The sequence below is a fragment of the Notechis scutatus genome, chromosome 4, assembly GCF_049901735.1.
Source record: "Notechis scutatus isolate UNSWTSFEM ecotype Mainland chromosome 4, rNotScu1.2, whole genome shotgun sequence".
In the NCBI taxonomy this organism is placed as follows: domain Eukaryota; kingdom Metazoa; phylum Chordata; class Lepidosauria; order Squamata; family Elapidae; genus Notechis; species Notechis scutatus.
This window is the reverse complement of record NC_142012.1, coordinates 10,358,737-10,373,874: the sequence shown is the minus strand read 5'-3', so window position 1 is coordinate 10,373,874 and position 15,138 is coordinate 10,358,737. Positions and strand designations below refer to the sequence as shown.

General features: G+C 43.6%; 2 protein-coding genes across 2 annotated transcripts in view; one reads left to right on the top strand and one right to left on the bottom strand.

Moving 5' to 3' along the window:
• The window catches only part of FRAS1 (Fraser extracellular matrix complex subunit 1), a 419,940-nt gene that overhangs the window by 140,209 nt on the left and 264,593 nt on the right, over positions 1–15,138 (bottom strand). The window contains 1 exon segment of the mRNA XM_087962750.1: positions 9,841–9,991. Coding sequence (XP_087818876.1) covers positions 9,841–9,991 — 151 coding nt within the window.
• The window catches only part of PAQR3 (progestin and adipoQ receptor family member 3), a 360,815-nt gene that overhangs the window by 321,191 nt on the left and 24,486 nt on the right, over positions 1–15,138 (top strand). The gene's annotated exons all lie outside the window — the stretch shown is intronic.

Genomic DNA, 15,138 nt, shown 5'->3' with positions numbered 1-15,138 from the left:
GATTTGAGATTGATGATCTGTAACCCGCCTGGAAGTTATCGTTGGCTTATTATAGTTGATTATTCCAGCATCTGCCTTACAAAGGAGCAAAAAGGCAATTCTTTCTCTCTAGGGGAAGGATTCCGGTGCACAGAGATCTACAGCCACCCATGCATTTATTTTTAAGAATACCTGTTAACCAGGGGTGGGATTCAAATTTTTCAACAACCGGTTCTGTGGGTGTGGCTTAGTTGGTGGGTGTGGCTTGGTGGTCATGTGACTGGGTAGACATGGCTTGGTGGTCATGTTATTGGCTGGGCGTGGCCAACTCAATATCACTCACATCGAGGCACACATCTCCTTGCCTGGCCTCTCATGACTGTGGGGATGCTCCAACAGTCGTAAGTGTGAAAAATGGTCATAAGTCACTTTTTTCAGTGACATTGTAACTTGAAATGGTCACTCCACACAAGCAAAGTAGCAGCAAAGAAGGGGGAAAAAAGTCCAGAGACGTTCCTGAGACAGGAAGTCTAGTCCTGCCAAGAATGTAATAAGGGTTAATAGCAAGGCAATTTCTGTAAGCAATACCAGAATGTTTCCTTCCTGCCTTCCTTACAGGATTAGGCCAATAATTTATTCTAACAACCGGTTCTAGCGAATAGGTGCAAACCGGTAGAATCCCATGTCTGATGTTAACAGCAGACCAACAATCAAGAAGTAAACAATACCCCAATTCAGGAACTGTCAAACAAGATAACAGTAAACAGCCCAACCAAAGTACCAACTAGACTAGTGATGGCTAATCTTTTTGTCGTCACGTGCCTGAAATTGCACACACATGCGTGCGCACACACATGCCTGCACCCATAATGCAATGCACGAATGACACCCCCCCGCCCCCTGAGCATGCACATGCACCCCCCTGTGCCACACACTTCTGCGCATGTGCACAAAAGCCCCCTCCCCCACGTGCATTCCACCCCTGCACATGCATGCGTGTCTCCTGTGCGCGTGTCTCCCCCGCGCATGTACGGCAGATACCTGACAATCAGATGGCGGGCGGGGAGTATGCGCGCATGCGCAGTGGGTCTGTTCCAGGCGACGGATCGCTTGCCGGCAGAAATAGCTCTGCGTGCCACTTCCAGCATGCGTGCCATAGGTTCACCATCACCGAACTAGACCAACACTGACACCAACAGGAGAAGCCACTAGAACAGGGGTGTCAAACTCAAGGCTCGGGGGCTGGATCTGGCCTGCGGGCTGCTTAGATCCGGTCCGCGGGGCTGCCCTGGAAACAGTCAAGGACCAGCCCCAGATAAAATGGAGCTTGGGAGGGCTGCAGGCGGCCCTCCTGAGCTCTGTTTTCACTGGCAGAGGGTTGCAAGAAGTCATTGCAGCTGAAAATGGAGTTTGCGAGGGCCGTGGGTGGCCCTCCCGAGCTGTTTTCGCTGGCAGAGGGTTGCAGGAGGCTGTTGCAGCCAAAAACAGAGCTTGGGAGCCTATTTTTGATGGCAGAGTGCTTGGGCCACCACAGGCACCCCGATACGAGTGACATCGAGCTGGCCATGCCCACCCTGGCCACACCCACCCTGGACCCCAGAGATCAAACACAACCCTGAAGTGGTCCTCAGTGAAATCAAGTTTGACACCCCTGCTCTAGAATATAAATTGAGAACAAAATCCACTCCTACTACCACTGATGATGTTAGCTAGTTTGGTAATGAAATGTCTGCAGGAAAACAACCAAGCTCAGAGAGAACCAAGGACCCATCAGAATACTATTGCATGGGTGTGCATGCCCTGAGGCAGGTTTAAGAATTATACCGTGCATTATAGAGCATGTCCAGGGTTCCAGAAATTAGCAAGATACCTTCATGTTTCCCTCCTCTTCATTATTTATTTTATTCTATTTATTATTTTTATGGGGTTTGGTCACAACCAAATTTCCCTCAAGTAAACTGCAGCTCCTTTTGTCATCAGTAGGGGGAGCAAGAGCACTAGAGTGGTGTTATAGCTAGTGTTATAGCTCCCTCTGCTGATAAAGAAAAGCACTGCTTTAAAAAAAAATAAGAAAAGGTTAAGAAATAAGTCACCAGACCAAGAGATTGAGAACTTAACACATTTTTTTTCTTCCTTTAACTCACCTTCCTAAACAAGCAAACCAACAAACAAACAAGATCCAGAAATCTCCCACCCATCTAAAAGGTTCTGGGAATCACAGAAAGGAAGTTAAGCCCCATTATCTGTAGTTTTCACATCCTTGCTAGACTGAGTTTGTGTAGGTCCAGGGATATTCTCATTAATAAAAATAATGAAGGAAGGTTATTACCCTTTGCTTTCTTGCATGCCAACTTCAATTTTCCTTTAATTGGATTCCTTTAATTAAAGGAATCTTTTAGATAAGATAAGCTAGCAGCCAAAGAGGTATCCATTGACAACCGTCTGCCTAGACTTAGCATCTGAAAAAAGACAAAATTAAACTACCCTAGGAGATGTCACATTTCGAGGATTCCCTCCAGGTGTATGTTTGATTCCTTTAAATGAGGTTAATTTTGGTTTTCCCATAGAGACTTTCAGTCTCTAACTGCTGGGTATTATGAAGGTCGAGTGGCCACTATATAAACAACTCTAGTTAGGAAAGGTTACCCTGTTCAGTCATAACATTTCCATACGGATGTTGGGCAAATCTTATTTACAAAATTGTTAAAAGACTGCGATGTCCGTGTGTGTGTGTGTGTGTGTGTGTTCTGCGTATTCTTAAAGGACAGCCCCATGTAGAGAGCATTGCAATTAATTAATCTATATCTATATATTTCTCTCTCTCTCTCTCTCTCTCTATCTGGATGTAGATATTAATTAATTAATTACACAGTTGTTAAGTGAATCTCGCTTCTCCTTTGACATAAGATGAAACGAGATAAGATAAGATGAGATACGGTAAGGTAACATAAGGTAAGGTAAAGTAAAATAAGATAAAATAGCTTTTATTGTCATTTTTTACTGTAAGCATTGGCACACATTAAAAATGAAATTCTGTTGCCTGCTCTCAAAAGAAAGTAAATATCTATATGTATGCCAGAGGTGGTATTCAGCAGGTTCTGACCAGTTCTGGAGAACCAGTAGTGGAAATTTTGAGTAGTTTGGAGAACCGGCAAATACCACCTCTGACTGACCCCGTCCCCATTCTATTCTCTGCCTCCTGAGTCCCAGCTGATTGGCTGGGTCTTCTTTGGTTGCCCTGCAAGGAGAACAGAGCTGGAAAGCAGGTTAGTGGGGTAGGGAGGGAATGGAGATTTTGCAGTATCCTTCCCCTGCTACACCCACCAAGCCACGCCATGTCACACCCACTAAGCCACGCCCACAGAACCAGTAGTAAAAAAAAATTAATACCACCATCCATGTACACATACATAACACACCTATACACATGCTACACACACACACACACACACACACACACACACACACACACACACACACCAACATCACTTTGAATACATAGCGGAAAGAGGAAATTTTAGACTTTACAAGGTTGATACTGTATGGGACAAAACTGTGATTGAATCTGGATGTCCTGCTTCAGACATCACAAATCCTCTTCCCAGAAGGTAACAAGGAAAACAGGTCGTGAAAAGGTTGGGTAGCGTCCCAGACAATCCTGAAGGCCCTGCTCAAGTATCGCTTATATGCTATATCCTGGATAGAAGGAAGTGAAATACTTGGACTACTGCAATACTCTCTACATGGGGCTGGTCCTTGAAGAACTACCCAGAAGGTTCAACTGGTCCACAACACAGCAGCCAATTACTGTGGGGATACAGTTTAACCAGAGCATCTCGATCTGGGTCCTGAACTAGCTTCCCATATGGTGTTGATTTTAATTATAAAGCCCTACACAACTCGCCATTAAGATAGTTGCAGGGATGTCTCCTCCGTCCATTTTGAATCCATGTTGCTCACCCCTGCTAGCCCTCTGTTACTGTGATTACCATGTTTCTCATATAATAAGGCCGGGTCTTATTTTTTTTTAATAAAAGGCGAAAGATTTATACGATCTGAAGAGAAACCAGAGTATATATATATATTTTTTTGAGCCCCGAAAAAATGGCTAGGCCGTCTTTTCGGAGGTGACTTAATTCCCCCCCTTGCATCTTCGTGTGGGCAGGCGGCGACGGCTTGGATGTTGACCTCGGCATTGGTGGGGCACTTTGTATCAGGGTCAACGCAGGCAGCACCATATCCGGGTGTGCAACAAAAGTACTTCCTAACAGCAAGCCCTCCCGTCATTTCCCCCCCCCCCCCATTTCGCATGTTTTAATATAGGCCTTAATTTGGGGGGGGAGGGGCTTAATTTCATTTTATGCCTATAAAACATGCTGGGACTTCCTATTGGGGGAGGCCGTATTGTTGGAGAAACAGGGTATTTGGAGGGGATACAAGCAGGGATGAGATTCTACCGGTTCGGACCGGTTCTATAGAACCGGTTGTTAGGATTCTGCGCAGTTTGGAGAACCTGAAAATCGTGCCCCTGGCTGGCCCCTCCCCTCTCCGCCCAATCAGTCCTTATAGCGCATGCGCAACCTCGTGTGCATGCCCGACATCGCTGACTGCGTTCTTCCCCACCCAGTCACTCCTTAAGGTATTTCTTTCTTCCCCCTCCTGACAATCAGCTGTTCCTATGATCAGCTGTGCCAGGATTCCCCTCCCTGTCTTACTGCTTCGCCCAGGAGGCTTCCCTGAGGCCCAGAAGGCCCCAAAACTGAGCGTGGGGTTGTGCTATGTGCCTCCCAGGCTCCATTTTTTGCCTTCCTAGGGCCCCAGGGAAGCCTTCTGGGAGCAAAAACAGCCCCCCAAGGAGGCTTCCCTGAACCAGTTGTTAAAAAATATGAATCCCACCCCTGGATACAAGCTGCCCTTCGTTGCTGCACCCCCACGGAGAAATATTTGCTACTCCCCAGAAATTCACTCGGTTCAAATGCCGTGCCGTTAGCCTTGTGCAAGCCTCTGTTTCTCAGCCTTGGCAAATTTAAGTTGTATGGACTTCAACTCCCAGAATTCTCTAGCCAGTGTGAGGAATTCTGGGAGTTAAAAGTCCCCAGATCTCAAAGTTGCCAAGATTGAGAAATACTGCTGTAGGACATTAAAATCAGAGTCCATTTAGGGAACATTTGGAGTACGAAGTATCACCAGACCTTTTATTGATTCTGTGCGTGTGTTTTTTTAATGTGTTAACTGGTGATGGCTCATCTTTATTTTGTTTGATCTGTGTATTAAGGGTATTTTATTGTGCTGCTTTGCACCGTGATTTTTATTTTTATTTATTACACCCGCAGACTCTTTATTGAATGGTTTACAGAGGTATCGGAAAATGCTAAGAGTCTCTTCTATTGCAGTGGCTATAAACAGGGCTAATTAATAAAGAGGTTGGGGCATTTTACTTTAGCACCCAACATCTACCACTCTCAACTCAAATGAGGTAGGCAGAGATACTAAAAAAGCCCCCAAAACTATTGATGGACTTAATTGTCCTTGTCTAAAGACTTCGAAACATCTTCTGGGTATGGAGAGAGTCTGAAAATGAGAGAAATGGATACGGAAGATTACACAGAAACACTCCGGCGTTCTGTGCTTCCCTAATGTTGATTTAATTTTAGGTCTGGAAAAACCGTATTGTACAAATCTATCAATTTCTGGTAATTTCTGAGATGAGGGGAGTGAGGTGACTTATTTCCTCCCATCCGGAAGGATTTCTGGTTTTTGCTATCAGTATGGTGCTGAAGAGATCTTTGGGAAGATACCACCAGAGAAATTATACCTTCAGAAAGAAGAAAAGATACAAGAAATAAGGTGTCCCTCCGGATTTTACTACAGGGGGCAGTATTAACCTCTGTTTCAAGGCCATTGAGCTGGCCAAAGGCATTTCCGTGGTCATATGGCAAGAGCAGTTGTGGGATTCAATTTTTTTTTACTATCGGTTCTGTGGGCGTGGCAGGGAAGGATACTGCAAAATCTCCATCCCCTTCTCACTCCTGGGGGAAAGTTACTGCAAAATCCCATTCCCTCCCCACCCCACTAACCTGCTTTCCAGGTCCGTTCTCCTGTGCAAAACAACAAAAGAAGACACAGCTGATAAGCTGGAACTCGGGAGGCAGAGAATAGATGGGGGCTGGGCCAGCCAGAGGTGGTATTTGCCGGTTCTCTGAATTACTCAAAATTTCCGCTACCAGTTCTCCAGAACTGGCCGGAACCTGATGAATACCATCTCTGGGCCAGCATGATGTCATGGCGCGCTGTTGCCTTGATAGTGGGACCTATTTAGCTACTCGCGTTTGCATGCTTTCAAACTGCTAGGTTGGCAGGAGCTGAGGAGAGGAAGGGTAGTGCTCGGATCTCGAACCTGAGCTGCCAACTTTAAGCCCAGTATCTTAACCGTTGAGACACCAGGCTCTCCCTCCAAGTAAGAAGGACTCTCTGAAAATAAAATACAGGTATTCCTTGATTGATAACCATTCGTTAAGTTACAGTGGCACTGGGGGGGGGGGGAGACTTATAACTCGTCTTTGCACTTACAACTGTGACAACCTCTCCATAGTCACATGATCAAAATTTGGGGGCTTGGCAACCGGCAGGTATTTTCAACAATTACAGCATCCTGGGTGTCACATGCTCACCCTTTGGGACGTTCCCAGCGAGTTTCTCACCAGCAAAATCAACGGGGAAAGCCAGATTCACTTAATAACTTAATGATTCACTTAACAACTGCAGTCATCTGCAGTAAAAGAAAAAGGTTGTAAAATGAGGCACGGCTCACTTACTTTGCTTCGGCATGGAAATTTCTGGTTCCAACTATGGTCTTAAGTCAAGGACCACCTGCGTCTTGTTGTCTACATCAGGTGTGTCAAACTCAAGGCCTGGGGGGCTGGATCCAGCCCAAGGGGTGGTTAGATGCGGCCCGCAGGGCTGCCCTGCAAACAGCTGGCCCGCGGGGCCTCTGCCAGTAAAAACAGAGTTCGGGAGCCCATTTTTGCTGGCAGAACGCTCGGGCCACCAAGGGTGCCCCTGACACGAGTGGCGTTGAGCTGGCCATGCCCATCCAGTCACACACACCCTGCCCCCCTCCCGATGTCAAATACAACCCTCAATGGAATCGAGTTTGACACCCCTGCTCCACATTCATCTTTCTAATGCAAATTAATAAGCAAGAGCAACCGCCGTCATCACCCCCTATTGACAATACAAAAGATGTTTTCAACAGCACCTTTTTTAAAGCACCGCCCTCGGAACACTCCGCGTTCAAAAAGTATTTTATCAGCTACAAACCAATATACATCAAACACTGAAGTGCTTAGCCTGTATGGAATACCATTACATCTAATGCTTGTTTTTCTTGGCTATTTCCTGAGAACTGCAAAGTCTGGTCACGTAGCATTAGTTTGTTTGTTTTTTAATCTGGAAGAGTTCTTTGCGACTTAAATGTAAAACGTGCCGAAGAAATGTTCCTTTCCAAGGCACACAGCGATACAAGGGTACACATAGGTTTGTATATAGGTAGGAACTTTCTAGCATTATAATTATAGGCAATATAGTCTTTTTAGATTACCTTTCTATAAACTGTTACCGTGTTTCCCCGAAAATAAGACCCTGTCTTATATACAGTATGTTATATATATATATATATATATATATATATATATATATATATATATATATATATATATATATATATATATATATATATTGCCACCAAAAAGGCACCAGGTCTTATTTTCTGGGGAGGTCATCCACTGACTAACCTCACTTGCGTGCGTCCTTTTCACCGTCAGAGGCCTTCAGGAACTTCTTCTGTGGCTGGCAAAGCTTTCCTGAAGGCCTCTGCCGCCAATAACAGAGTTCCGGGTCAATCTGGAGCTTTATGATCAGCTACAGAGGCCTTCAGGAAAGCTTTGCCAAATGGGCTGATGAGGCAGGCGTTGGGGTGTGCGAGGCCTGGCTACAACTGTACAAAGTTAAGCAGTAGGGCAACTCCACCACCCCTAAGCCCACCCTAGCTTAACGTTTATCCGTGCACCCTGGAGTGGTTGGGGTCTTAATAAGAGCTTATTTGGGGGTAGGGCTTATATTGGGCACATGTGTAAAAATCAAACTAGGACTTACTTTCAGGGTAGGTTGTATTTTCGGGGAAGCAGGGTATGGACTCTCAGAAAATCACAGAATAGGTGACCTATTCTCAAATCCAGCTTGAAGACGTCATTAGGCTGGGCTCTGGAAAGCTTTCAAAATTCTCTACCAAATTTTTTAAAAAATTGGATTGGACGATTTCTCCGACTCTCTGAAACCTTCCCCCAGAGATTAATGTAATTTCAACCCTAAGGACATTCAGAAAAATCTTGAAAAACTTCAATGTTCAATGTAACTCATTACTTTAATTATCTATCTCTTCATATATTTTTTAACCTATTAAGGATATGTGTGTGTGTGTGTGTGTGTGTGTGTGTGTGTGTGTGTGTGTATGTATGTATGTATATATATATACATATATATATATATATATACAGAACACAGCCATACCCCCAACCAATGAGAACACAGCCAAGCCCCCACCCAATCAAGTCACACCCCCACTAGCAGTTAAAAGGAAGAAGCAGCTGCAAGCTCACATCACTCTGAGAAGCACAGAGCTGAAGACAGAAGACAGAAGCCTGAAGACGATGAATGAGACTTCATCGAAACGTTGCCTAGATACTTCCAATCTTACGCGGGAGAAAACCCGAATAACCAAAGATCCATCGATCGATCGGTCTATCTATCTATCTATCTATCTATCTATCTATCTATCTATCTATCTATCTATCTATCTATCTATCTATCTATCTATATATCACCAATTCTTCAAAGAATTTAATATGGGAGCAAAATTCTCTTCCTCCTTGTGGGTTTTTTGTTGTTGTTTTTTTAGAACGAGCATGGGACAGTTGCAATGTCCTGGGGTCATGTGCAGTGGTGAGTTTCCAAAATTTTTCCTACTGGTTCGGAAAGCACGCTTCGCGTGCGCATGTGCAGGGCTCAAAGACCGCCCTCTGTATCAACTCTGGTGAGCTGTGCACGTGCACCTAACACACGTGTGTGCCTAATGTGTGTTTTATGCGCGCGCACGCAGGGATAAGAGACCGCCCTCTGTATCAACGCTGATGAGCTGTGCTGTGTTTTTAGCTCAGCTGAGGCGCGGCAATCCGCACTGCCACGCAAGTCAGCTGAGCTAATAAAAAGGGAATGCCAGCTTTGGAAGCCATATTAGCACCAGACGCATCCACCCTGCCACATTCCTGAGCCTGGGGAAATGGGAGGGGGGAAGTTCTTGGGAGTGTATATGGTTAGACATAATAGCATTCTTTTTCTAAGTCAAGGTCATGTTATTTCTGCACCTGGGTGAGGAGAAGTCTTAAGTTGGGACGGAAGGTGATTGGGGCATGTGATGCGATGATGGGTGCAGGGGATGGATTTGTAATTTTTTACTTATTGCAAGGAAACCTGGAACTTTCAAATTCGGGATTTCCCAGATGTGCCAGTTTAATAAAAAGAACCTTGGAGAGGATGTCTGTCTCGGAGTTATTTGCTGGAGGTTTTCTGGAATGCTGACAGGGAATATAGGAGAGGTAAGGGTGGGTGCAGGTGGGCAGGGCCAGCCAGAGGTGGTATTTGTCAGTTCTCCGAACTACTCCAAATTTCCACTACTGGTACACCAGAACCAACCCAAACAGGCTCCGGTCATATGATCACCTTCTGAGATCTTCTGACGAGCAAAGTCAAAGGAAAAGCCAGATTCACTTAACAACTCAAGAGGTTTCATACCTCCCAACTTACCATACTGTGGCTTGTCCCTAATTGTATAGATGATCGAAGAATCACTGGCCCCGAACATCTCGGCTTGCAGATTTTTGGGAGTGATTTGCAACATGCCTCCTTCTGGGACCCAGACGGTAGAGCTGATAACTAGGCGGGGAATGCCACTGTTCTGCAAAGAAGATCGAAAATGCATGAAGTCATTAAGTGAAGCGATGGATGGGAGGCACGGTTGGAAGATAAGAATAGCCTGAGTCTTTTGAGTATTCCTGGAACAGAACTTAAGGTGACATCTTAAAACAAGGAACCGGCTGAATTTCCAAAGGTATAGCATTTTATACCGTTGCCCAGAGACCAACTGAATGCTCTAACGGTGGCATTGGTTTCTATGAACTTGTCAGGTGCAAGAAATCAGAAGGCAGCATAGAGTTCAAAAGCACTATAATTTTATTTTACATTACGTTCTGCGGGAACTCCCCACCGCCCACCCCAGAGAATGAAATATTTTTGAGAATATTAAAAGAGGCAGAATGTTATATTTCCCCAAAGGAGAAATGGAGAAAAATCTTAACAGAGGCAGAAAGCAGCACCAACAACCTCCAGCTGATATCTATAGTCTTTAGAGATGGATATTTTGTGCCCATTAAGAAATCCGGGCCAATCTATTCATAAACAAAACATCTTCAGCTCCAGCGGATGGGATTAAGAAGAACACGACATGGCCTTTGGGACATAATAGGATTAACACCATCACCAATCAAATAATTAAAACACATAAAGCACACCTCAAAAATTACAAAATACTTGTAAACGAGGGGTGTCAAACTCAATTTCATTGAAGGCCCACCAGGGTTGTGTTCGACCTTTCGGAGGGGGGCATGGCCAGGGGGACGTGGCCAGCTCGATGTCACTCATGTCGGGGGCACCTATGGTGGCCCGAACATTCTGCCAGTGAAAATGGAGCTCCGTTTTCACTGGCAGAGGCACCACGGGCTGGTCCGCTGTTTCCAGGGCACCCCACGGGACAGATCTGGCCACAGGCCTTGAGTTGGACACCCCTGCTGTAAACTCACACTCATCGAGCTAATTTATCAGCTGTCCCAGAACTGCATGCTGTTGTTGCTTCTGCTCGTCAATAAACCCTTTTTCCAATCAGCCTCCATTTTATTTCCACTGTCTTTCTCCCGGCTTGGAACTGGACTTGATTTTTCTTTCTACAACGCATTCCCAGTCGAACGGGACAACTTGCCACAAGCCAACATGCTGCGGCCAACTCTCCACGGCCAACTCGCTGTGGGACAATTTAACAATTCTATTTAATTATTTTTTTAAAAAAACAACATTATTTTATTTTTTTGCAATTTATATTTCATTCTGTCCCTCTTTTCTGCATCCTTTCTTTCCACTATTTCTTTGATCTTAGTGTAACTCTTGTCTCGCAGAGAGTTGTCCTCCACCAAGTTGGCTGTGGAGAGTTGTCCTGCAGCGAATTGGTTGGGACAAGTTGGCTGTGGAGAGTTGTCCCGCAGCAAATTGGTTGGGACAAGTTGGCTGTGGAGAGTTGGCCATGGTGAATTGTCATAGATAGATCCTATTCCCAAAGCACCATTAGTCTTCAAAGATCTAACTCAAATGGATGAAGGAGATCATATGGAGATACCTTCTATTGCTGATCAGCTCTTGATCTACTGAAGATCCAGTTCAAGTAATAAAAATGCCACTTTGGGTCTTTTAGAGTCCAGAAACCTTTGAAAATATCCCAAAGGTGCTTTTTCAAAATGCAATCTTTCTTTCTTTCTTTCTTTCTTTCTTTCTTTCTTTCTTTCTTTCTTTCTTTCTTTCTTTCTTTCCTTTCTTTCTTTCTTTCTCTCTTTCTTTTCTTCCTTCCTTCCTTCCTTCCTTTCTTTCTTTTGAAGATGTTTCACTTCTCTTCCAGAAGCTTTTTCAATTCTCCAGAAGGAAAAAAAAAAAAACAAAGTCCAGTTGCCTTTTGAAAAAGCACCCTTGGGACAACCATGACCTGGATGACTGAAAATCTCCACATACTTTGAAAATGTCCACATTCCAGACTTTCCATTCCAAACTCTGGCTTAACTGTGGACCCAGTTTAGTGGTGCGTGAGATTTTCCAACAGCTCATTGTGAAAGGTAATCAGAGCAAAGAGGCTATTTTAAGTTGCAACTCAGTGCAAATCTGCAAAACATGGATGCAGATTAAATCCATTAGACCCCTGTCCTTGATCATTATTATTATAATTAATTTTGCTGTGCTTCTAATTGCTAGAGAATCCTAACGAGCTCGTTGGGAACATTTCTGGATGCTCTTTAAGGCCCGGAATGGTAGGTCAATGAGCTCATTAAAGTAGATTCTTTTACTCAGTAGAAAATAGGGAATCTATTCAAAAATCCATTGTGCTTAAAAGCAATGTTGTACAATCAGTTCACACAGTTACCTTGTTGTATTAAGGGTGAAATCAGAGAGATTTGAGATGTTTTGAACAAACAAGGAAACGTTTGTAGGAGAAGAGCAGGCAGATCCAGGGTGATGGTGGGGTTAAATGTGTCATCAGCTTAGAGTCCTTACATTGCCACAAACGATCCAAGTCCAGCTCCCCCTTAAATTCCTTTGATCCTTATCTGGTGCCAATTCAGATGTGAATGTTAGTTGACTAGATTCTTATGTATAGGGTTGAGCAATAAATCCTTCTGAATTGCAACTTAATGCTGGACATTAATCTCGTTTAACCTACCCTCCTATCTCTTCCTGCTCTTTTACATATTCCTAAGTATATGCATTGTTTTAAAAGGAGAATGCCTTAGATTTCACAATATTTTTCTTGTAGACTTATCTACAGCTCATTGTTTGAAAGTATCACAGTCCCAGTTTTTTCAGTACCTGTCTGTAATTAAATATAGATCCCATTATTCCTTTTCCGATATATTTTCGGCAAGTTTGGAAACAAAATAGTTAAGAAGGTTCCATTTCAAGGTTTGGCTGAGTTCCTTCCTCAGTCCTTAGGAGCTAAACAATCCCTCAAAAGCATCACACTTTTCCATGGCTCAAAAAACAAAAAACCTGTTCTGCAATTAACATGTGAGATCAGCAGCAATTAAAAAACGATGAAATAAAAAGGAATAGGCTGTTTAAATCAGTTGTGCAGCAATCTGGCCATAAGGGATGAGTTTGCTTTTCAGAAACAACTCAGTAACACCACACACAGATCGGAGCATGGTAAAAGAGAAGATGCTGCAAGGAAACCAAACGCAGATTTGTGGTTTAAATAATATTTATTCGGGGACAGTAGTAAATATAGGCAGTCCTCAATTGATGACCACAAATTGAGCCCCAAAATTTCCATTGCTACACAAGACAGCAGTTAATAACAATAGCACTTAAAATTATATATCACCCCACAGCAGTGGTGGGATTCAAATTTTTTTACTACCGGTTCTGTGGGCGTGGCTTGGTGGGCGTGGCGGGAGAAGGATACTGCAAAATCCCCATTCCCTCCACACCCCACTAACCTGCTTTTCAGCTCCGTTCTCCTGTGCAGGGCAACAAAAGAACACCCAGCCGATCAGCTGGGACTCCGGAGGCAGATAATAGATGGGGGTGGGGCCAGTCAAGAGGTGGGATTTGCCGGTTCTCCAAACTACTCAAAATTTCCGCTACCGGTTCTCCAGAACCAGTTAAAACCTGCTGGATACCATCTTTGCCCCATAGCGTTTACAGCACTCTCTGAGCGATTTACAAATGTCAGCATATTGCCTCCAATATTCTATTCTATTCTATTCTATTCTATTCTATTCTACTCTATTCTATTCTATTCTATTCTATTGCATTGCATTGCATTGCATTGCATTGCATTGCATTGCATTGCATTGCATTGCATTCTATTCTATTCTATTCTATTCTATTCTATTCTATTCTATTCTATTCTATTCTATTCTATTCTATTCTACCATGTTCCCCATTACATTCCAAGCCCCAAAGGGCCTGGTGGTTTACAGAACAAAATATTATCAATGCTATTCTATCTACAACAGGTTTAAGCAGAGCAATACAAGTATAAGTTAAAGGATGTCCCACTTTCCAAGCAAGGATACATTTACTTCACACAAGATTGTCCTCAGAAAAATTCCAAGCTGGTCGTTGCCTAACTCCAACTAAAAGTAAAAGCTGCAGGGGGTTACCTGTCAATTTAAAGAGTAATATCCCTATCGCAGCATCAAGGTTTCAGCTGAGAATAATAGTATTCATGCAGCTCAGTTAAAGCTACCATAACTGAACTGTAAAAGAACCAGGTGACCACTAGATGGCCACAGAGAGATTTTTAAAAATGGTAATGCTTTTCCGCCACCTAAGGGTTGTTCAGAATATTACCGGTCAGGTAGGTCTAAAATCTACTTTGTTTTTATGACAATCCTATCTAAAAACATTAGAGAATTCCCAGAAGCCTGGCACTCTGACAAATTGGCTATCAAAAGACACAAAGACACTATCAACATCCACGTACTGTGAAAAAGACACAATCAACAAGCCAAAAAGGAAACGAAAAGACCAAATATCTTCCCACCACCAATCAACACCCAGATGAGCATAGATTAACACCAAGATTAACATCAGACCAACAATCAAGAAGTAAACAGTATCCCAATCAAGGAATTGCCAAGCAAGACAACAATACAGCCCCACCAAAGAAACTCCAAGACCACTCCCACCAACACTGACAGGGCAAGCCACCAGAATATAAACTGAGAGAAAACCCCACTCCCTACTAACACTCATCATGTTACCTAGTTCGGTAATGAAATGTCTGCAAAAAAGCAACCAAGGTCAGAGAACAACAAGGAACCCTCAAAAACCACTTGATTGGATGTGCAGAATGGATTCTAGTTCACAGTCAGTTACACAGGCATTTAAAACAAGGATTGGCCACCCAAATGTGAAACTCAGCTACATATCTGGAGCTCTCTGTGTAACCAAGCCACAACTCGACAGCCCGGTAAGATTTTCACCAGCACAATTTGGATCTGATTTTTGATCAAACAAACCCTAAAGGAGGTGACACTTAGGGAAGAAAAAACTGAAAGTACACATGTAAACTGGATGAAACCAGGCTTAGTAGCAGGAATTGTGAAAGAGACCTTGGAGTCTTAGTGTACAATCAATTAAATATCAGCCAACAGTGTGCGGCAACAGCCAAAAAAGCCAATGTAAACCTAAATTGCATTAACAGAAGGATACAATCAAGATCAAGTGAGGTACTAATACCACTCTATAAAGCCTTAGTAAGACCACACTTAGAATACTGCATCT